Source organism: Coregonus clupeaformis, chromosome 31, assembly GCF_020615455.1.
Source record: "Coregonus clupeaformis isolate EN_2021a chromosome 31, ASM2061545v1, whole genome shotgun sequence".
NCBI lineage: Eukaryota > Metazoa > Chordata > Actinopteri > Salmoniformes > Salmonidae > Coregonus > Coregonus clupeaformis.
This window is the reverse complement of record NC_059222.1, coordinates 394,479-416,507: the sequence shown is the minus strand read 5'-3', so window position 1 is coordinate 416,507 and position 22,029 is coordinate 394,479. Positions and strand designations below refer to the sequence as shown.

General features: G+C 43.4%; 1 protein-coding gene across 1 annotated transcript in view; it reads left to right on the top strand.

The window, feature by feature from the left end:
• LOC121547202 (calpain-15-like) overlaps nt 1–21,268 on the top strand; it is a 79,883-nt gene extending 58,615 nt beyond the window's left edge. The window contains exons 4-12 of the mRNA XM_041858346.2: nt 3,214–3,397; nt 10,648–10,871; nt 11,146–11,271; nt 11,503–11,655; nt 15,517–15,678; nt 15,815–16,047; nt 16,516–16,679; nt 17,044–17,222; nt 18,912–21,268. Of these exons, the coding sequence (XP_041714280.2) occupies nt 3,214–3,397; nt 10,648–10,871; nt 11,146–11,271; nt 11,503–11,655; nt 15,517–15,678; nt 15,815–16,047; nt 16,516–16,679; nt 17,044–17,222; nt 18,912–19,089 (1,603 nt within the window). The 3' untranslated portion in view covers nt 19,090–21,268. The remainder of the gene's footprint in view (nt 1–3,213; nt 3,398–10,647; nt 10,872–11,145; nt 11,272–11,502; nt 11,656–15,516; nt 15,679–15,814; nt 16,048–16,515; nt 16,680–17,043; nt 17,223–18,911) is intronic.
• The last annotated feature ends 761 nt before the right edge of the window (nt 21,269–22,029 follow it).

Sequence of the window (22,029 nt, the reverse complement as noted above, 5' to 3'; positions counted from 1 at the left end):
AGCTTTGCACAGTCTTGGAATTCTCTCAACCAGCTTCACCTGGAATGCTTTTCCAACAGTCTTGAAGGAGTTCCACATATGCTGAGCACTTGTTGGCTGCTTTTCCTTCACTCTGCGGTCCATCTCATCCCAAACCATCTCAATTGGGTTGAGGTCGGGTGATTGTGGAGGCCAGGTCATCTGATGCAGCACTCCATCACTCTCTTTCTTGGTCAAATAGCACTTACACAGCCTGGAGGTGTGTTGTGTCATTGTCCTATTGGAAAACAAATGATAGTCCCACTCAGCGCAAACCAGATGGGATGGTGTATCATTGCAGATTCAAAAATCAACGACAGTGTCACCAGCAAAGCACCATCACACCTCCTCCTCCATGCTTCACGGTGGGAACCACACATGCGGAGATCAGCCGTTCACCTACTCTGCGTCTCACAAAGACACAGAGGTTGGAACCAAAAATCTCAAATTTGGACTCCAGACCAAATGACAAATTTACACCGGTCTAATGTCCATTGCTCGTGTTTCTTTGCCCAAGCAAGTCTCTTCTTCTTATTACTCTCCTTTAGTAGTGGTTTCTTTGCAGCAATTCAACCATGAAGGCCTGATTCACACAGTCCCCTCTGAACAGTTGATGTTGAGATGTGTCTGTTACTTTAACTCTGTGAAGCATTTATTTGGGCGGCAATTTCTGAGGCTGGTAACTAATGAATATATCCTCTGCAGCAGAGGTAACTCTGGGTCTTCCATTCCTGTGGCGGTCCTCATGAGAGCCAGTTTCATCATAGCGCTTGATGTTTTTTCCGACTGCTCTTGAAGAAACTTTCAAAGTTCTTGAAATTCTCTGGATTTACTGACCTTCATGTCTTAAAGTAATGATGGACTGTCATTTCTCTTTGCAACTGATTGGCTCAAACGCATTAAGAAGGAAAGATTCCACAAATTAACTTTTAAGAAGGCACACCTGTTAATTGAAATGCATTACAGGTGACTACCTCATGAAGCTGGTTGAGAAAATGCCAAGAGTGTGCAAAGCTTCAAATGATGGCTACTTTGAAGAATCTCAAATATAAAATATATTTTGATTGGTTTAACACTTTTTTGGTTACTACATGATTCCATATGTGTTATTTCATAGTTTTGATGTCTTCACTATTATTCTACAATGTAGAGAATATTAAAATAAAGAAAAACCCTGGAATGAGTAGGTTTGTCTAAACTTTTGACTGGTACTGTATACTTCCATTGAAAAATAATATATTGGTACCGTGGACCTTCAGATGAGTCTTGTGGGCGTCCTAGAGAAAGACGGAGAGCAAAACCATCGTGTTCATAAGAGGCAGCTTTCAATAGAGTGGTCATAATAGTAGGCCAAACCGTACTGACGCTACAGACATTTCCGTGAGAAGACCGAATTTTTCATGGGCTGACAAACACCGGTTTAGTTCTGCCACCTTTCACTGCAGATGCAGAAGGGGGCGATATCGGTGGATGTGGTGGATTGAGACGCAGCCAATACAAAAAAAACACATATCTCTAGTTTAAAAAGACCGATTTTTATGGGGATTTTTTTTGTGTTATTTAGATTTCCACCGGGACGCGACCAGTGTAGGCCAAGGGTTAAAAGAGAAATAGATAGATAGAGATAGAGACGGAGAGAGAGAACCGAGAAAGAGAGAGAGGAGGGGTGAGGCGGCCAGATGTACTGATACAGCACCTGACTGGGGGATTATTCAGAGGAATGTAGGTCTGGACACAGATGGTTTTCTCCACGCCCTTGTTTTGGGTGTCCTTGGGCCCGTGTCGTCATCCCTATATACACGCACACACACACACACACACACACACACACACACACACACACACACACACACACACACACACACACACACACAAGAACCCTCCCCAGAGCCCCCTCCACACACACTTTCTCTCACACTACAGGAAGTAACCCAATTCCCATCCTCAATCACACCCCAGTCACATTTACAGTCCATTTACACATCCCCAGCTACGCAACCACATGTCAAATCACATACGATCACATCTCCCCTATCTCCCTTGAGTGGCCGGAGAGGCTAGAAACCCGTCATAGTCCAGCGTTCTCGTCGCTGCGCCCAAAGTAATTGGATTTAGATTGTATTATTTTATCTGATTTGCATTGATTTGATTTACATGGGGTTGGCCCTGCTTGTCTGGAACGGTAGCGCCGGAGCAGACACGGGGATTGAGTTATTATTGAAAATGTCTCGTTGAAATGATGCTAGAAAATCATGCAGAGCGTCTCTCTTGAGACAGATCTCGAGAACACACGAACGCATGCGCACATGCTCACGCGCACACACTCCCACACACACTCGCACACACACTCGGACACAAACACACACACACACACACATCTCAAGAGGTCAGTGCTTGTTGAGAAAGGCCTCAAATAAATGGAGCTTTGCACTAGGAAAGAGAGATTTGTAAAGAGATCTTCTGCATCCCCTAACCTCCCTTTAGAGTCTGCTTCCTCAGAATGTTGTCTTCCTACATGTGGAGTTTTTTCTGGCGTTAAGTCCACCATCAGTACCACATGACTAGACCATAAAAGGTCAGTGGTTCTGTCACGTCAGGTCTCAGGAAAGGTGATGTACAGAAGCTATGACCAGCTTACCTCCACTACAAATTTGTATGAATAAAATGCGATGAATTACTTGATATTTATTAACTTTCTGACTGATTAATTGAATAATTGACTTACTGAATGACTGATTGATTGATTGTAGGGCTGGGATTTTGCCAGGGACCTCGCCATACAATATTATCACGACATGATATGTATTGCGAATATATACGTTCCGATTTATATACGTATTGCAATTCGAAACTGCGATTTTAATGCGATTCAATGTTCCAAACATATTGCTCACTATATGTCTGCTGCAGAGAGACAAGAGAGAGCCATGAGAAAATATGTTTTGATCAGTCATGAAAAGAAAAGTGCTGAAAACATGTTGGCTCACCATTTAAAAAAGATGGAGAACAAGCTATAGAAGGAGAAATATTGGCGCAGGTACAGCCGACTGGTGCTTGTTAACATTAACTGGAGTCATATAATCGATTTATAATATCGTAAGAAATAATATTGCGATACTCTACTGTATAGATTTTTTCCCCCCCATCACTAATTGATTGACTAATTCACTGTCTATCTTATTGCCCTCCCTGTAGGTTCCTTAGTGCGTTGGCGGTGCTGGCAGAGCGTCCAGAGCTGGTGGAGAGGGTGATGATCACCAGGGGCATCTGCCAGGAGGGGGCTTACCAGGTCAGGCTGTGTAAGGATGGTACCTGGATAACCGTCCTAGTGGACGACATGCTGCCCTGCGACGAGAATGGATACCTGCTCTTCTCCCAGGTGAGGGGGGACACCACACACACTCATGCGTACGGATATAGTATGCTCGAAGACACACTTTATACACACACACAGAACTATATCTAGCCTAGTCACTCACTCTCTCTGTCTTTCTCTCTCAAACTCACATACATTCATGCGTATATACAGATTTTCAAACACCGTCATTAGTCATACACACGCACACTGTTATGCAGTGAATATAGCAACCTGATATTCCAACTGGTGAGTAAACACATATGCACACACTCATTCAGTTCATTCCAAGGCTGTGGTGGAGACTAGGGCTGTTGCGGTGACTGTATTACCGCCACACCGTGGCTACTTATTTCCCTCATTAAAATGCAAATCAATTTCTAAAATTTTTGACATGCGTTTTTCTGGATTTTGTTGTTGTTATTCTGTCTCTCACTGTTCAAATAAACCTACCATTAAAATTATAGACTGATCATGTCTTTGTCAGAGGGCAAACATACAAAATCAGCAGGGGATCAAATACTTTTTTCCCTCACTGTACACCTGTTCTGAAAGGCCCCAGAGTCTGCAACACCACTAAGCAAGGGACACCACCAAGCAAGCGGCACCATGAAGACCAGGGAGCTCTCCAAACAGGTCAGGGACAAAGTTGTGGAGAAGTACAGATCAGGGTTGGGTTATAAAAAAAATATCTGAAACTTTGAACATCCCACGGAGCACCATTAAATCCATTATTAAAAAATGGAAAGAATATGGCACCACAACAAACCTGCCAAGAGAGGGCAGCCCACCAAAACTCACGGACCAGGCAAGGAGGGCATTAATCAGAGAGGCAACAAAGAGACCAAAGATAACCCTGAAGGAGCTGCAAAGCTCCACAGCAGAGATTGGAGTATCTGTCCATAGGACCACTTTAAGCCGTACACTCCACAGAGCTGGGCTTTACGGAAGAGTGGCCAGAAAAAAGCCATTGCTTAAAGAAAAAAATAAGCAAACACGTTTGGTGTTCGCCAAAAGGTATGTGGGAGACTCCCCAAACATATGGAAGAAGGTACTCTGGTCAGATGAGACTAAAATTTAGCTTTTTGGCCATCAAGGAAAACGCTATGTCTGGCACAAACCCAACACCTCTCATCATCCCGAGAACACCATCCCCACAGTGAAGCATGGTGGTAGCAGCATCATGCTGTGTGGATGTTTTTCATCTGCAGGGACTGGGAAACTGGTCAGAATTGAAGGAATGATGGATGGCACTAAATACAGGGAAATTCTTGAGGGAAACCTGTTTGTCTTCCAGAGATTTGAGACTGGGAAGGAAGTTCACCTTCCAGCAGAACAATGACCCTAAGCATACTGCTAAAGCAACACTTGAGTGGTTTAAGGGGAAACATTTAAATGTCATGGAATGGCCTAGTCAAAGCCCAGACCTCAATGCAATTGAGAATCTGTGGTATGACTTAAAGATTGATGTACACCAGCGGAACCCATCCATCTTGAAGGAGCTGGAGCAGTTTTGCCTTGAAGAAAGGGCAAAAATCCAAGTGGCTAGATGTGCCAAGCTTATAGAGACATACCCCAAGAGACTTGCAGCTGTAATTGCTGCAAAAGTTGGCTCTACAAAGTATTGATTTCGTCTTATTTCTTGTTTGTTTCACAACAAAAAAATATTTTGCATCTTCAAAGTGGTAGGCATGTTGTGTAAATCAAATGATACAAACCTCCAAAAAATCTATTTTAATTCCAGGTTGTAAGGCAACAAAATAGGAAAAATGCCAAGGGGGGTGAATACTTTCGCATGCCACTGTATACAACACGACCTCTTTAAGAATACATTTTCACAAAACACTTTGAATAGACTAATATGCTACTAAAACACTTACCTTTAAAACTATCCACCAGGTCCCAATTGTCTTTTAGACACAGTCAGCAACTACCTGACCCTAATTACATTTACATTTACATTTTAGTCATTTAGCAGACGCTCTTATCCAGAGCGACTTACAGTTAGTGAGTGCATACATTTTTCATACTGGCCCCCCGTGGGAATCGAACCCACAACACTGGCGTTGCAAGCGCCATGCTCTACCAACTGAGCTACAGGAGGCCTGCTGTTTGACCTGCTGTTTAAAAAATATATATATACTTACAGATTTGCTCTCAGGTTTTTTAAATTACACAACACTGTGCTGAGGTCAGAGGAGCACTGTATTGACGCAGTGGTTAGTGTTTCCTCCAGCAGTGACACAAAGCCCTGTCACTCTACAGAATGGTGATTAGATTTACCTTTTCTCTAATGGCCCCCTGTCCTCCAGCCACCACCTGCCCTGGGGCCACACTAAAACCACACATGAGGCTGCTATAGCCAGGACCTCAATCTACTCTATTGACGTACTGTATCTCCTTATCATGATGTTTTCATACCGTAGCATGAGGGGGACCTTTTTTATAAGCAACATGGTATGGTTAGAACATGTGGTTTACTCATCCTGGTTGTGCATAACATGTGCCTAATCTCGGTTAACACAGAACTAAAATCTCAGCTTCTTATCTAGCTCATCCGTATGTTTTTTAAACATGGACGAGATAACTTTCTGCTTCAGATCCCCACCACCAGTTTAAGCACCACCTTTGCCCAATCCTGATTCAGGGGTGGTGATTTGAAGAAGAAAGTTTACTCGTCCATGTAAAAAAAAAAAAAAAGGAGACATTATCAGAGTATGTTTTAATACTACACAAATGACCAAAATGAGTGGCTGCTCTGACACTGTCAAACAGATATATAAAAACGACCTGGGCCCGGTTTCCCAAAAGCATCTTAGACTAAGTTCATTGTTACAGAGATCCATAGGATCCTATGGTTCTAAGATTAACTTAGCCTTAAGATGCTTTTGGGAAACCGGGCCTTGGTCTTGACCTGGCCCAGGGCCAATAAAAAGAAGGGAGACACACAGATTGCACTATATTAGGAGGAAATATATAAATATTATAGGCTACAGTAGGCTACTAAATCAACTTTCCAGTGGCACTGACTCACCCAATGATGAAGATAGCATGAATATGCGTAGCCTAGGCTTCTCACCATACCGGTGATGGTCTCAAGATAGGCCTGAGCTACTTTGAAAAACAGTGCTGTGTGTCCAAGTTGTTGTGAAAATGGTAGCTTTTACAGATTAATTAGTCTTCCCTTTTCAGCAGTAGCCATTTGCTTTCCAAACATATTTTCTGCGATTGTGTTTTGAAATTTGCAAAAGACCTTTAACTATGCACTGACAGCAAGAAGAGAAATAGAATCCATAGAAATAGAATCCCTAGAACGAAAGTGCCCAGTCAGGACTGACAGCCATTTTGAGCATACCCATGAGTTTACCAGTCAAATTAGTGAGGTTCCAAAAACCTTCGCAGGTAGCATATTTGGTTCCTTGGAAGTTAAACAAATTGAATCAAATCACATTTTATTGGTCGCATACACATATTTAGCAGATTTTGGGTATAGCGAAATGCTTGTGTTCCGAACTCCAACAGTGCAGTAATATCTAACAATTCACAAGAATACACACAAATCTAAAAGTAAAAGAATGGAATTAAGAAATATATAAATATTAGGACGAGCAATGTCGGAGTCCGGAGTATATACAGTGCCTTTGGAAAATATTCAGACCCCTTAACTTTTTCCACATTTTGTTACGTTACATCCTTATTCTAAAATGGATTACATACAAAAAAATCCTCAGCTATCTACACACAATACCCCATAATGACAAAGTGAAAACAGGTGTATGGACACTTTTGCAAATTTATGAAAAATTTAAAACAGAAATACCTTATTTACATAAGTATTCAGACCCTTTGCTATGAGACACGAAATTGAGCACAGGTGCATCCTGTTTCAATTGATCATCCTTGAGATAATTCTACAACTTGATTGGAATCCACCTGTGGTAAATTCAATTGATTGGACATGATTTGGAAAGGTACACATCTGTCTATATAAGGTCCAACAGTTGACAGTACATGTCAGAGCAAAAACCAAGCCATGAGGTCGAAGGAATTGCAAATTAATTACTTAAAAATCATACAATGTGATTTTCTGGATTCCGTCTCTAACAGTTGAAGTGTACCTATGATAAAAATTACAGACCTCTACATGCTTTGTAAGTAGGAAAACCTGCAAAATCGGCAGTGTATCAAATACTTGTTCTCCCCACTGTAAATAACATTCTATTGGTAGCAAGAATTGTATATAATAATTTAAATTGAAAGATTCTAATTTTTGAATCCGGTGTCGTTTTGCGTGTCAGTTCATAAACACTATGCCATGGGATCGGTACGTCAAAGATCTCTTCCCAACTATTTTGCAATCTATATGGGACGGCTGTCAATCCTTTCGTCCTTAAGTGAAACTGATATACTTTTTTATTTATCACAGTTTTCCTTAACCAATTATGTTCTTTAATGCAAGGCCGACAGACAAGTTCCTTACTTTCTCCCCCTTCCACTTTCCTCTTCCACTTTTACTGTAAGGCTGCAATTATTTGGTTGTAATTTTGGGTAGAGCAGACATTTCCATATGTTTTTGTTAGCTGCATGTGCGACAACTCCACCAGTCCTACCGATGATATCATTTACGAAGATTATACCTTTTTTAAACATTCTGTCAAAAAATTTAGTTTTTTTGTCAATTTGTATATTTGAATTTAACCACAATATTTGTTGCATTATTTGTTCTGCCGTTTCTGGAGGATTAAATTGAAATTGCAACCAACTTTCTATGGCTTGTTTTAGAAATAGTGATATTTTCAAATAACTGCAAATGAGTTGTTGTAATCTGAATAAAGGAAAAAAGGCCTTTCTTGAACATTGGGTGAGACAATCTTACTAATTTGCTTGAGAACCAGTTCGGGTTTAAGTATAACTTTTGTATGACTGAAGCTTTTAGTGATAGGTCTAATGCTTTAATATTTAATAATTTCTGTCCTCCAAATTCATATTCATTATATAAATATGCCCTTTTAATTTTGTCTGGCTTGCCGTTCCAAATAAAATTGAATATTTTTTTCTCATATAATAAAAAAATAACTGTTCGCTAGGCTTAGGCAAGACCATAAGCAAATAGGTAAACTGGGATAATACTGAAGAGTTAATCAGGGTGATTTTTCCACAAATTGACAGGTATTTTCCTTTCCATGGTAGTAAGATCTTATCTATTTTTGCTAACTTTCTATTAACATTTATTGAAGTGAGATCATTTATTTCCTTTGGGATATGTATTCTGAGTATCCACATCACCATCAGACCATTTTATTGGTAAACTACATGGTAATGTAAAAATTGTATTTTTTAGTGATCCAATACATAATATAGTACATTTGTCATAATTTGGTTGTAATCCAGAGAGGTTAGAAAATGTATCTAGATCCTCTATGAGGCTGTGGAGGGATTCTAGTTGTGGATTTAAAAGAAAACATGAATCATCAGCGTACAATGACACCTTTGTTTTTAAGCCCTGTATTTCTAATCCTCTGATATTATTATTGGATCTGATTTTAATAGCTAACATCTCGATGGCCACAATAAATAGATATGCCGATAGTGGACAACCTTGTTTCACTCCTCTTGACAGTTTAAAACTTTCTGAGAAATAGCCATTATTTACTATTTTACACCTAGGGTTACTATACATGATTTTGACCCATTTTATAAGAGATTCTCCAAAATTGAAATGCTCCAGGCATTTATATATAAACCCCAGTCGAATTTTATCAAATGCCTTTTCGAAGTCTGCTATGAATAGCAGGCCTGGTTTCCCATATTTTCCATAGTGTTCTATTGTTTCCAATACTTGCCTTATATTATCTTCAAAGTATCTTCCATGTAAAAAACCTGTCTGATTAGAATGAATAATATCCGACAATACCTTTTTAATTCTATGCGCTATACATTTTGCTAGGATTTTTGCATCACAACACTGAAGTGTAAGGGGCCTCCAATTTTGAAAATGGACTGGATCTTTATATTTTCCACTTGTATCCTGTTTCAGTAATAATGAGATCTTCTTCTTGAGTGTCAGATAATCTACCATTTACATAGGAGTGGTTAAAACATGCTAATAACGGTCCTCTTAGTATATCAAAAAAGGTTTGGTATACCTCGACTGGTATGCCATCCAACCCTGGAGTTTTCTCAGACTTAAAGTCTTTAATTGCATCCAGAAGTTCCTCCTCTGTAATTTCACCTTCACATGAGTCTTTCTGTGTGGCTGTTAATTTGACATTATCAATAGAAAAAACATCTCTACAATTAGCTTCAGTTAGAGGAGATGGAGGCGACTGAAACGAAAACATATGCTTAAAGTACTTTGTTTCTTCCTTCAAAATATAATTTGGTGAATTATGGGTGACTCCGTCAATTGTAACCAGTTTCATTAAGTTCTTTTTGATAGCATTCCTATGTTGAAGATTAAAAAATAATTTGGTAGAAGAACATGCTATTCTTTTCTTCTGAAATAAACTACATTTTCTTCATATCATGCTTCTTTAGACCTGTCTAGAATAAATAATGGCTTTATTGTGACGGTGTAGGCTATATTACATGGATTTATTAGGCTTTTTAAAATGGCTTGTAGGCTATGTGTGGAAGCCTGGAGATACTAAACGGTCAATTACCGTGAGACCGACAGTTATTTGCTTGACAATCACCGGCTGACGAAATTTCGTGACCTCCACAGCCCTAGTGGAGACAGAGGTTCTCAGAAATGTCATAGAGGAAATAACAAAGAGAGGGGAAACCTCTTCAATGAGTATCTTAAATAATCCCACAGTATCCCTCCCCTCCCCTCTTCTCTTCTCCTTTCTTTCTTTCTTTCTTTCTTTCTTTCTTTCTTTCTTTCTTTCTTTCTTTCTTTCTTTCTTTCTTTCTTTCTTTCTTTCTTTCTTTCTTTCTTTCTTTCTTTCTTTCTTTCTTTCTTTCTTTCTTTCTTCTTTCTTTCTTTCTTTCTTTCTTTCTTTCTTTCTTTCTTTCTTTCTTTCTTTCTTTCTTTCTTTCTTTCTTTCTTTCTTTCTTTCTTTCTTTCTTTCTTTCTTTCTTTCTTTCTTTCTTTCTTTCTTTCTTTCTTTCTTTCTTTCTTTCTTTCTTTCTTTCTTTCTTTCTTTCTTTCTTTCTTTCTTTCTCTCTTTCTCTCTTTCTCTCTTTCTCTCTTTCTTTCTCTCTTTCTTTCTCTATTTCCTTCTCCCTTTCGCCATCCCCCTTCCCTCCCTCCTTTCTCTGTCCCTTTCCAGGCCCAGCGTAAGCAACTCTGGGTGGCCCTGATAGAGAAGGCCCTTGCCAAGCTCCACGGCTCCTACTTTGCCCTGCAGGCGGGGCGCGCCATCGAGGGCCTGGCCACGCTGACAGGGGCGCCGTGTGACTCCCTCATGCTGCAGGTCAGCTCCACCAACCCCCGCGAGGAGAGCATCGACACGGACCTCATCTGGGCCAAGATGCTCAGCTCCAAGGAGGCCGGGTGAGTGGAATAGAGGAGGTTTTTCTTTGGAGAAAGTCAATTATTCTCTGAAGATGTAACATGATATGCACAAATGGGACAAGGGAAGAAGTAATTACTCGGAACTCATCATGGGCAACTTTGATGTGGGGGCCACAAAAAAACAACTCATCGTGAGGGGCCGCAGTGGCTCGTGGGTCTGCGTACCCACATCCATACTGCCGCTCATTAGAGAAGAATTAGCGGTTTTAAAGCAATTTCCTGCAATTCTACACATTTTGCCATTTTGCCATAGGTTTCTGATGGGGGCATCATGCGGTGGAGGGAACATGAAGGTGGATGATGGGGTGTATGAGTCGTTGGGCCTCCGCCCTCGCCATGCCTACTCTATCCTGGATGTACGGGACGTACAGGGCTACAGGTGAGAGCTGATTGGGTTATTAGTCGGAGGGGGTGTGGCTAATACGTTTTTGGTGAAAAGGGCCATGTATCTTTCTTTTTCGGAAATCCCGTCATTGTATCCTTTCCGTTTTTACCACGGGTAGTTGTAAGAACCTTATCAAACCCTGATGAGAGTCCTTCCGTTTTTCAGTCCCAATTGCATTCCTTTTAATTGCTTCTGCTAACGACATGCTCTCTCTCTCCCTCTCAGACTCCTGCGGTTGAGGAACCCATGGGGTCGCTTCTCGTGGAATGGCAGCTGGTCAGACGAGTGGCCTGATTGGCCGCAGCTCCTCCGCCATGAGCTCATGGCCCACGGCAGCAGCGAGGGCGTCTTCTGGATGGAGTATGGAGACTTCATCAAGTAGGTCCCGTCTTAATGTGCCGATCACCCAATGACCTAGGACTAGGTCAGGGATGGGTGACTACGATGTTGGAGACCCACTGGGTGTGCTCTCACTAAAACCAATAAGTCCCATTAACAAGAGTCAATTAGATGGTATTCCAGGTAATGGACTAATTGGTAGTTAATAGGTTGACTCATTAGTGTGTAAGACTTAAACTGAGAGACACTGACCCACTCCTGTCCTGTCTGCCTTGTAAATACCAAGTGTTTTTGTTTTATTTGGTTGGTTGGTTGGTTGATTTGTTTTTTGGTGTGGTTGCTAGGTTGTTGAGTAGCATGATTTAAACTTAAGTGCCTGGTAGTCCAATAAGTGAATGGTACTCTGTGAATCAGACTCGGAGAGTGCATTGCAACAAGGATGCACCTCCCTCCCTGACTGTCAGCTTTTCTTCCTTTCTGTCAATTCAGTGAACATTGCAATGTAGGGTACAGGGCCCAATGCTCTGTGCAGTCTGTCTCTGTCTGTCTGTCTGCCTGTCTTTGTTCAATTCATCCTCTCCGTCAATTAAATGAGCAATGGAATCTAGAGTCTGTCTGTCTGTCAATATACTGTATCTGAAAGAAGAGAGAGGAAACCCAGTAACTCTGCTCAGCATACAGCAAGGTAAAGGGTACTTGACAAACAAATACCTGGTAGACAAGCAATGTGATGTCCTCGCGGCTTTTAACTCAATGAGTCCCACCGCGACACCGGCGCAATTTGTACTTCTAACCCCTTTTAAACACATTGTACCACTGGATTCGTCTTTTTCTTCTGCATCCGTTGGTACCAACCATTAGTCTGTGTGATTAAAGGGTGCTGAGGTAGAGCGGTGTTTGTGAGACGGGGCCCGGGCTGGGTCTTTTTACAAAAACATCTGTAGAGTCCGAATAATTTGAGCTACAAACTATTAAAAGCTATCTATGAAAAGCTGAGACTCTCACGAATACGCACATGTAACGTGACGCTCACAAGCAACACAAGTGATTTGAAGGTAAGGGGTTCTTCTACATAGAAGATCATTTGATATCCAAGGACATAAAATACAATTCAATTTTATTGGTCACATACACATATTTAGCAGATGATTGTGTTCCTAGCTCCATAGACTCTATAATACTGTAATAAGCTCACATAGTTGCTGTCACAAACTCCAAACTCCACACAGTTGGATATTCATTTCCCACTGTGCAAACAATTGGTCCATAAATGTTTTGGGCCTTCCTCTGACACCGCCTAGTATATATGTCCTGGATGGCAGGAAGTTTGGCTCCAGTGATGTACTGGGCTGTACGCACTACCCTCTGTAGCGCCTTACGGTCGGATGTCGAGCAGTTGCCATACCAGGCGTTGATGGAACCGGTCAGGATGCTCTCGATGGTGCAGCTGTATAACTTTTTGAGGATCTGGGGACCCATGCCAAATCTTTCCAGGTCTCTGACCTCCTCCCTATAGGCTGTCTCATCGTTGTAGGTGATCAGGCCTACCACTGTTGTGTCATCAACAAACATAATGATTGTGTTGGAGTCGTGCTTGACCACGCAGTCGTGAGTGAACAGGGAGTACAGGAGGGGACTAAGCACGCACCCCTTAGGGGCCCCTGTGTTATAAGGATCAGCGTGGCAGATGTGTTGTTGCCTACCCTTACCACCTGTGGGCGGCCTGTCAGGAAGTCCAGGATCCAGTTGCAGAGGGAGGTGTTTAGTCCCAGGGTCCTTAACTTAGTGATGAGCTTTGTGGGCACTATGGTGTTGAAAGCTGAGCTGTAGTCAATGAACAGCATTCTCATATAGGTGTTCATTTTGTCCAGGTGGGAAAGGGCAGTGTGGAGTACGATTGAGATTGCGTCATCTGTGGATCTGTTGGGGCGGTATGCGAATTGGAGTGGGTCTAGGGTTTCCAGGATGATGGTGTTGATGTTAGCCATGACCAGCCTTTCAAAGCACTTCATGGCTACCAACGTGAGTGCTGCGGGGCAGTAGTCATTTAGGCAAGTTACCTTCGCTTTCTTGGGCACAGGGACTATGGTGGTCTGCTTGAAACATGTAGGTATTACAGACTCGGTCAGGGAGAGGTTGAAAATGTCAGTGAAGACACTTGCCAGTTGGTCCGCGCATGCTCTGAGTACACGTCCTGGTAATCCGTCTGGCCCTGCAGCCTTGTGAATGTTGACCTGTTTAAAGGTCTTGCTCACATCGGCTATGGAGAGCGTGATCACACAGTCATCTGGAACAGCTGGTGCTCTCATGCATGCTTCAGTGTTCCTTGCCTCGAAGCGAGCATAAAAGGCATTTAGCCCGTCTGGTAGGCTCGCGTCACTGGGCAGCTCACGGCTGGGTTTCCCTTTGTAGTCCGTAATAGTTTGCAATCCCTGCCACATCTGTCGAGCGTCAGAGCCGGTGTAGTAGGATTCAGTCTTAGTCCTGAATTGACGCTTTGCTTGTTTGATGGTTCGTCTGAGGGCATAGCGGGATTTCTTATAAATGTCCGGATTAGTGTCCCGCTCCTTGAAAGCGGCAACTCTAGCCTTTAGCTCGGTGTGGATGTTGCCTGTAATCCATAGCTTCTGGTTGGGATATGTACGTCCGGTTGCTATGGCGACGACATCGTCGATGCACTTCTTGATGAAGCCGATGACTGAGGTGGTATACTCCTCAATGCCATTGGATGAATCCCGGAACATATTCCAGTCTCTGCTAGCAAAACAGTCCTGTAGCATCTGCGTCATCTGACCACTTCCGTATTGAGCGAGTCACTGGTACTTCCTGCTTCAGTTTTTGCTTGTAAGCAGGAATCAGGAGGATAAAATTATGGTCAGATTTGCCAAATGGAAAGCAAGGGAGAGCTTTGTATGCGTCTCTGTGTGTGGAGTAAAGGTGGTCTAGAGTTTTTTGCCCTCTGGTTGCACATGTGACATGCTGGTAGAAATTAGGTAAAACGGTTTTAAGTTTGTCTGCATTAAAGTCCCAGGCCACGAGGAGTGCCGCTTCTGGATGAGCATTTTCTTGTTTGCTTATGGCCTTATACAGCTCGTTGAGTGCAGTCTTAATGCCAGCATCGGTTTGTGGTGGTAAATAGACGGCTACGAAAAAATATATAGATGAAAACTCTCTTAGTAGATAGTGTGGTCTACTCCTTATCATGAGGTACTCTACCTCAGGCGAGCATTACCTCGAGTCTTCCTTAATATTAGACATCGCGCACCAGCTGTTATTGACAAATAGGCACACACCACCACCTCTCGTCTTACCGGACGTAGCTGTTCTGTCCTGCCGATGCACGAAAAACCCAGCCAACTGTATGTTATCCATGTCGTCGTTCAGCCACGACTCGGTGAAACATAAGATATTACCGTTTTTAATGTCCCGTTGGTAGGATAGTCTCGAATGGAGCTCATCCAGTTTATTCTCCAGTGATTGCACGTTGGCCAATAGAACGGGTGGTAGATGGTAGAGGCGGGTTACCCACTGGCCGACAAATTCTCACAAGGCACCCCGATCTGCGCCCCCTGTATCTCCGTCTTTTCTTCATGCGAATGGCGGGGATTTGGGCCTGGTCCTTCGCGTCAGACTCATTAAAGAAAAAATATTTGTCGCTGTTCTGATATCCAGAAGCTCTTTTCAGTCATAAGAGACGGTAGCAGCAACATTATGTACAAAATAAGTTAATAACAACGCAAAGAAACACACAAAATAGCACAATTGGTTAGGAGCCCGTAAAACAGCAGCCATCTCCTCCGGCACCATTAACAAGAGCGCAATTAGCTTTGAGTGACAAGTGTGTGTGTGCATAAGGTTTCTAGTCCTGTCTAACAGTGTATTTGTTGTGTCTCTCCACAGGTACTTTGATTCGGTGGACATATGTAAGATCCACTCAGATTGGCAGGAGGTGCGTTTACAGGGCTGTTTCCCCAGCAGAGCCTGTGGTCCTGTTACGGTCACTGCCCTGACCGTGCTGGAGAGGACCGCGCTGGAGTTTGCCCTCTTCCAGGAGGGCAGCAGGTACTCTCTCTCTCTCTCTCTCTCTCTCTCTCTCTTTCTCTCTCTCTCTCTCTCTTTCTCTCTCTCGACAGGCACCTGTTGGAATGAACAATACATCTTATAAACTTCTGAATCTCTATTCCCCTCCTTCCTCTAGGCGGTCGGACACAGCAGACAGCCACCTGTTGGACCTGTGTATCATGGTGTTCAGAGCATCGTTTGGCAGTGGCAACAAGTTGACCCTGGGCCGGCTGCTGGCCCACAGCAAGCGGGCCGTTAAGAAGTTTGTGGGCTGCGATGTGATGCTGGAGCCGGGCGAGTACGCTATGGTGTGCTGCGCCTTTAACCACTGGCAGATGAATGTCAGCGGAGTAGGGCCGCCCACACCAGGTACACACACACACACACGTACACAAACACGCATTCACAAACACACATGCATACAGTATATCCCTCTACAGATTAGCATGAATGGATGGTAGAGGAGTACTGGCCACACTAGGTTCACACAAGCTAACGCGCACATACACACACACGTTTGTGTTCATGTATACTTTTCCATTCTCACATACACATTCTCACACACATATTCAAAGACAACTGACACGTTCATAGTGTGAATGTGTCAGTTGTGTTTGAATATGTGTGTGAGAATGTTGATGAATTTCATACGAGCCGGTAAAGCATTCAATAAGGAGAATATGCCTATGGACTGAGTGATCTATTAAAGACTCCCAAGGACCGTGTATTGTCAAAAACGAGCTATGTTGTCCATTCCATAAGTGCTAGTGCTTACACCTGTAGTTAACCTGCTAGCTTGTGGATTGAAAGATTGAATCTTCTCTTGTCTTCTTTTAGTGTCGAGCCCCACCAGTGCACGGCGTCCCAGCCAAGACTTCCCAGGGTACATCCTGGCCATCTACAGCTCCCGTCAGGTGATGGTGGAGCAGGTGGAGGCTACGGCTACCACGCTGGCCGACGCCATCATCCTACTGACCGAGAACAAGGGAGAGAGACACGAGGTGAGAAGGGAGTAGCATACACCACACACACAGACTCTGTAACAGACACACACTCGCACAGAGACGGCAAAGAGAGCATTTCACTACTGGAGACGAAACACATCCAGTTATAGAAATCAGAAACTGCCGTTATCTAAACATAGTAGGCGGGTTGAATAGAGAGAGACTGTGTCACAGGCATATGTGTAACTCAAATGGCATCTTATGTATGTACTATTTACAATGTATATGTGTCTGTCTGTATCTCTGTTTCTGTCTGTCTGCGTTTCTTTGTGCGCGTCTGCCTCTGTGTGTGTGTGTGTGTTCCTGTGTGTGTGTGTTCCTGTGTGCGTGCCTGTCTCTCTGTCTCTGTATGTCTCTGTAGGGACGCGAGGGCATGACATGCTATTACCTGACCCACGGCTGGGCGGGACTGATCGTGGTGGTGGAGAACCGCCACCCCAAGTACTACCTCCACGTGTCATGTGACTGTACGGACAGCTTCAACGTAGTGTCCACCCGCGGCAGCCTCAAGACCATCGACAGTGTACCGCCTCTATACAGGTACTGCTGTGCACCACACAGTACATTGTTTATATAGGCCTATTTAGAACGTAAACTTACACAGGTGCTAGCAGGCAGAGGTGGGACCAAGTCACTACTATTCGAGTCACAAGCAAGTCTTATGCCTGTCCATACCATAACCTCACCGCCACCATGGGGCACTCTGTTGACATCAGCAAACCACTCGCCCACACGACGCCATTTGCCCAGTACAGTTGAAACCGGGATTCATCCGTGAAGAGCACACTTCTCCAGCGTGCCAGTGGCCATCGAAGGTGAGCATTTGCCCACTGAAGTCGGTTACGACGTCGAACTGCAGTCAGGTCAAGACCCTGGTGAGGACGACGAGCACACAGATGAGCTTCCCTGAGACAGTTTCTGACAGTTTGTGCAGAAATTCTTCCGGGTGGCTGGTCTCAGACGATCTCGCAGGTGAAGAAGCCAGATGTGAAGGTCCTGGGCTGGCGTGGTTACAATTGGCCTGCGGTTTGTGAGGCCGGTTGGACGTACTGCCAAATTCTCTAAAACAATGTTGGTGGTGGCTTATGGTAGCAAAAGCTCTGGTGGACATTCCTGCAGTCAGCATGCCAATTGCACGCTCCCTCAAAACTTGGGACATCTGTGGCATTGTGTTGTGTGACAAAACTGTACATTGTGGCCTTTTATTGTCCCCAGCACAAGGTGCACCTGTGTAATGATCATGCTGTTTAATCTGCTTCTTGATATGCCACACCTGTCAGGTGGATGGATTATCTTGGCAAAGGAGAAATGCTCACTAACAGGGATGTAAACAAATGTGTGTACAAAATGTGAGAGACATAAGCTTTATGTAAAATGACTGGGATCTTTTATTTCAGATCATGAATCATGGGAGAAACCCTTAACATGTTGCGTTTATATTTTTGTTCAGTGTATTAAAAAAATACAAAACCTTCACCCAACCTGTGTTGATTTACAGTTTGCTGGTCCAATCAGAGGACCGAGTGTGCGTTTCACTAGCCAATCCGTTTTTTTGCAAGTGCGATACTGTCTCTGGCTGCGTGGAGAGTAATCCACGGAGACTGTGCCACAAAATGAGTGACAAAACACTACAAAACCTGCCCAGATAATTTCAAGTCATCAGTCTCAATTCAAAGTTCAGTCCAAGTCTTGAGGCTCCAAGTTCAAGTCAAGTCTCAAGTCATGAAATTTGTGACTCAAGTCAAGACTCGAGTCCAAGTAATGTCCCTCGAGTCCACACCTCTGCTAGCAGGTGCTACCAGGTGCATGGAGAAGAAAGCGTACTTGATAAAAAATATTTTTATGTAGGCCTATATACCACTGTTAAAGACAGAATGGCTTTATTACCGTGTTTTTCAACTTTTCTTGCATTGGTAAAGACAATGATACGCAAATGATCGTATTTTCTGACCATATTCTCTCACGATCGTGTTCTTTATTATTACGAACCATCAGGTCACGCATGGCATTATGACCATGTTTTCTGGCCGTGTTCTCCCATAGTTCTCATATTTTCCATGATTAGAATCCATACATCGTTATATACCACCTCACTATTCATGGAATGATTACAATGTTTTCTGGCCATGTTCTCTCCCAGTCATATTCTCCACTATTCATTTACCACATCTTTCTGTTGAAGATGGTCATGCATGACCATGTTTCCTGACAGTGTTTTCTGACTTGCAGGCAGGTGCTGGTGGTGCTATCCCAGCTGGAGGGCAACGCAGGCTTCTCCATCACACACCGGCTGGCCCACCGCAAGGCCGCTCAGGCCTCCCTAGGGGACTGGACCCCCACCAAGGCCACGCACAGCCCCCACCTCAACCCCGACGTTGACGGCCTGCACCAGCCACGGCCCCTATGACCACTAATTCCTCCTCGATCCCTGAAGGATGAGGACTCAATTCTGCCAAACGCACCTGGATCCAGTTGGGAATTAGGAGAAGGGGGGTGGATGGATGTGCCATTTTGGATGTGATGGGGGATGAGGGACCCCTCCCAGGTTAAATCAGCATTTCTGGGTGACTAGAGGAGTCCTGAGTCTGAGATCCTCCAACCAACAAGGAAGATTTCTATATCTAGCCTTGTCAACTACAACGCTGTACTGTATGTCTGACTATGGACCAGGTATATTACACAGACGGACACCCTAATCAGAACAGAACAGCGCCTGTTCCTTCCCTAACCCCTGCAACAGATGTCAACGAATGCCCAGGAAGACTGTTGACCCCACATCCCAAAGGTTAAAGATCATTCAGAGGTCAGGGTGGAGTGCTGTAACTAATGAGCCACCTTGGGGCTGTTCCCCCACTGAGCCAATCCACTATGCCGACCTGACCACCTGACCCCACTGTTCTTGGTCTATGGATCCAACCCACCATACTCAAGGTAGAAGTTTCCTTGAGCTGATCTAGGATCAGCTTCCCCTCCTCAAAGCCTAACCTTTACCATTGGTGGAAGAACTGCAAAAACTGACCTTAGATCAGCGTCTAGGCCTAGGGGAAACTTTGTCCTACTCCCAATAGGCGCTGCTGTGTGAGGTTTGGTTTTGGGATGGAGGGGGAGGGGGAGGGTTAGGTGCTCTCTCCCCCAGGCTCTTGTCCTGCCTCCTGCACCCTGCACCTGTGGAGCTGTCAACTATCAACAGGATGGGGAGGGGGGTACAATTCTGATCCTCTACTCTACACCCTAGTACTATGTGAGCCAAACCCAACTACCAATTTTACCACAGTAATTAACATTTTTTAGAAGGGTATTGTTGATGTCGGTCTCTTTTATTTCTTTTATTTTTTTTACCAGCGTTCTTTGGTCTGTATTTTGTATGTGTGCTTGAATCGTTTAACAAGCAACCTAGGGTACCATCTCTCTGTTTCCTGTCTGTCTGTCTGACGGTCAACTGTCCAAGCCCTCCCCAGTTTTTCTGCTGTTGAAATGCTGTGCTATTATTTCTCAAACGCAAGGCAAATCCTATCCACTTCATATAAAAGCTGGACTCTGATTCTGTTTCAAAGAAAATGTTAAATCAATGTGTTTCATATACAGTTTTCCATATACAGTTGTACAGTACATATAGCATAGCTGGAATCTTAAAGTTGTTGGACATCGCTATTTTAACTCGACATGCTGTCGTTCGTTATCCATGCTGTCAGTCACTCCGGATGAGGCGACAGGTTTGGGAAGGTAGCTGCTTTTCTTCCATGACGTTGGAGCTGTTTGTTTTGAGTACAGAGGAAGAGAGGTAGAGAAAGAGCTTATGGTACAGATCAGCACATTTAGGCAATATTATCTGGGTGTCGTGAAAAAGAGGAAATGTAACCTCTTAGCCTCTATTTTCTCTCTTTCTTCCTTGTCTTACTTTCCCTCAGTTTAGCGATCAATGTCGAAAGGAGGCAAGATCATTTTTCCAAACTCCTGCTCTGTCTCCCTGAGGTTGATTGACTTTGCACATTCAGTCAGCTTGTCTGCTCACATTTGGTACATCAAGTCTCGCTCCAGCATTAACATCAACTCTTCAGATACACAAAGCTAGTTAAAGTCCTGTTGGGAAAATACAACTGTGGAGGTCAATGGATCATTGTCATATTAAAGTCTCCATTGTAGGTCTTCCTGAATTGTTAGTCTGTCTTCTCCTTAAACTGGAGACTACTAACTAAGGGAGTACTTGTGGAAGCCATGATTGGACAGTGAGTTTAGTTTACTACAAGACCTGTGTCGTATTCATTAGGCACCAGATGGAAGAAAATGGACTGAAACGGGGAGGGACTACCTGGGCTTGTCCAATAAGAAATGATCATTTCAGTTTTTCATTGCCCGTCCTAATGAACAGGATCTTGGAAAGGAAGTGAGTTTGTTTTAGCGTTGGAGGAGTTGTTAGAGCGTTTAGTTAGGTTGGTGCGTCAGCCTCAGAAAACAGAGCATCTGCACTGCTGTCCCTAAGGGATGCGCCAACACATTAGAGAACAAATTCTGCTTTTTAATAACACAGACACACAAACGCAGACTCTCTCTCTCTCTCTCTCTCTCTCTCTCTCTCACTCACTCACTCACTCACTCACTCACTCACTCACTCACTCACTCACTCACTCACTCACTCACTCACTCACTCACTCACTCACTCACTCACACACACACACACACACACACACACACACACACATACACTGAAGAGGCCCCTGCAAAATGTTGATGCGATATCAGAATGTAGTGTTTTCTTCCCTCTCCAGCAATCTTGGTGCATTATATGCCATAGTTCCCAGGATGCACAGGGAGCAGTGAGACTATGTGATGTCACAACTATTATTCATGTTTTACGCCGTAGCCATCAGACTTCTAGCCTGGTTGACACTGTACAGTGTTCAGTCTGGTTTAACCAGGCTATCAGACTTCACAACACAAATCCCTCATTTTAAGCTGAAACAAAGCTGAAACCATTCACTTGTTCCTTGACAGAGGAGAAACTCTTAAACACGGTACCGTCTTAGCTCACCGATTTCTTGGGAGTTAAGAACTTAAGATGTAACATAAGTCTAAGTTAAGGCAGAATTAGAATCTCTCTTTTCTGTAATGAAATGGGATAACTTGAAATCCAAAGAGCAAAAAGGTTCGGGGGTGCACTTGAAATAATAATAAAAAATGTGTGTAATGATTTCTATAAACTTTGCATGTGTTCGAATGTAGTGTCCCAGGAAATTATGGAATTATGAAATAAGATCTTGAGGTCTTCACGATGATTTCATAAATATGGCAGTTTTGACACCAGTCATGGCAAATAAATAGCCTGACAATGTCATCATGATACATGCTG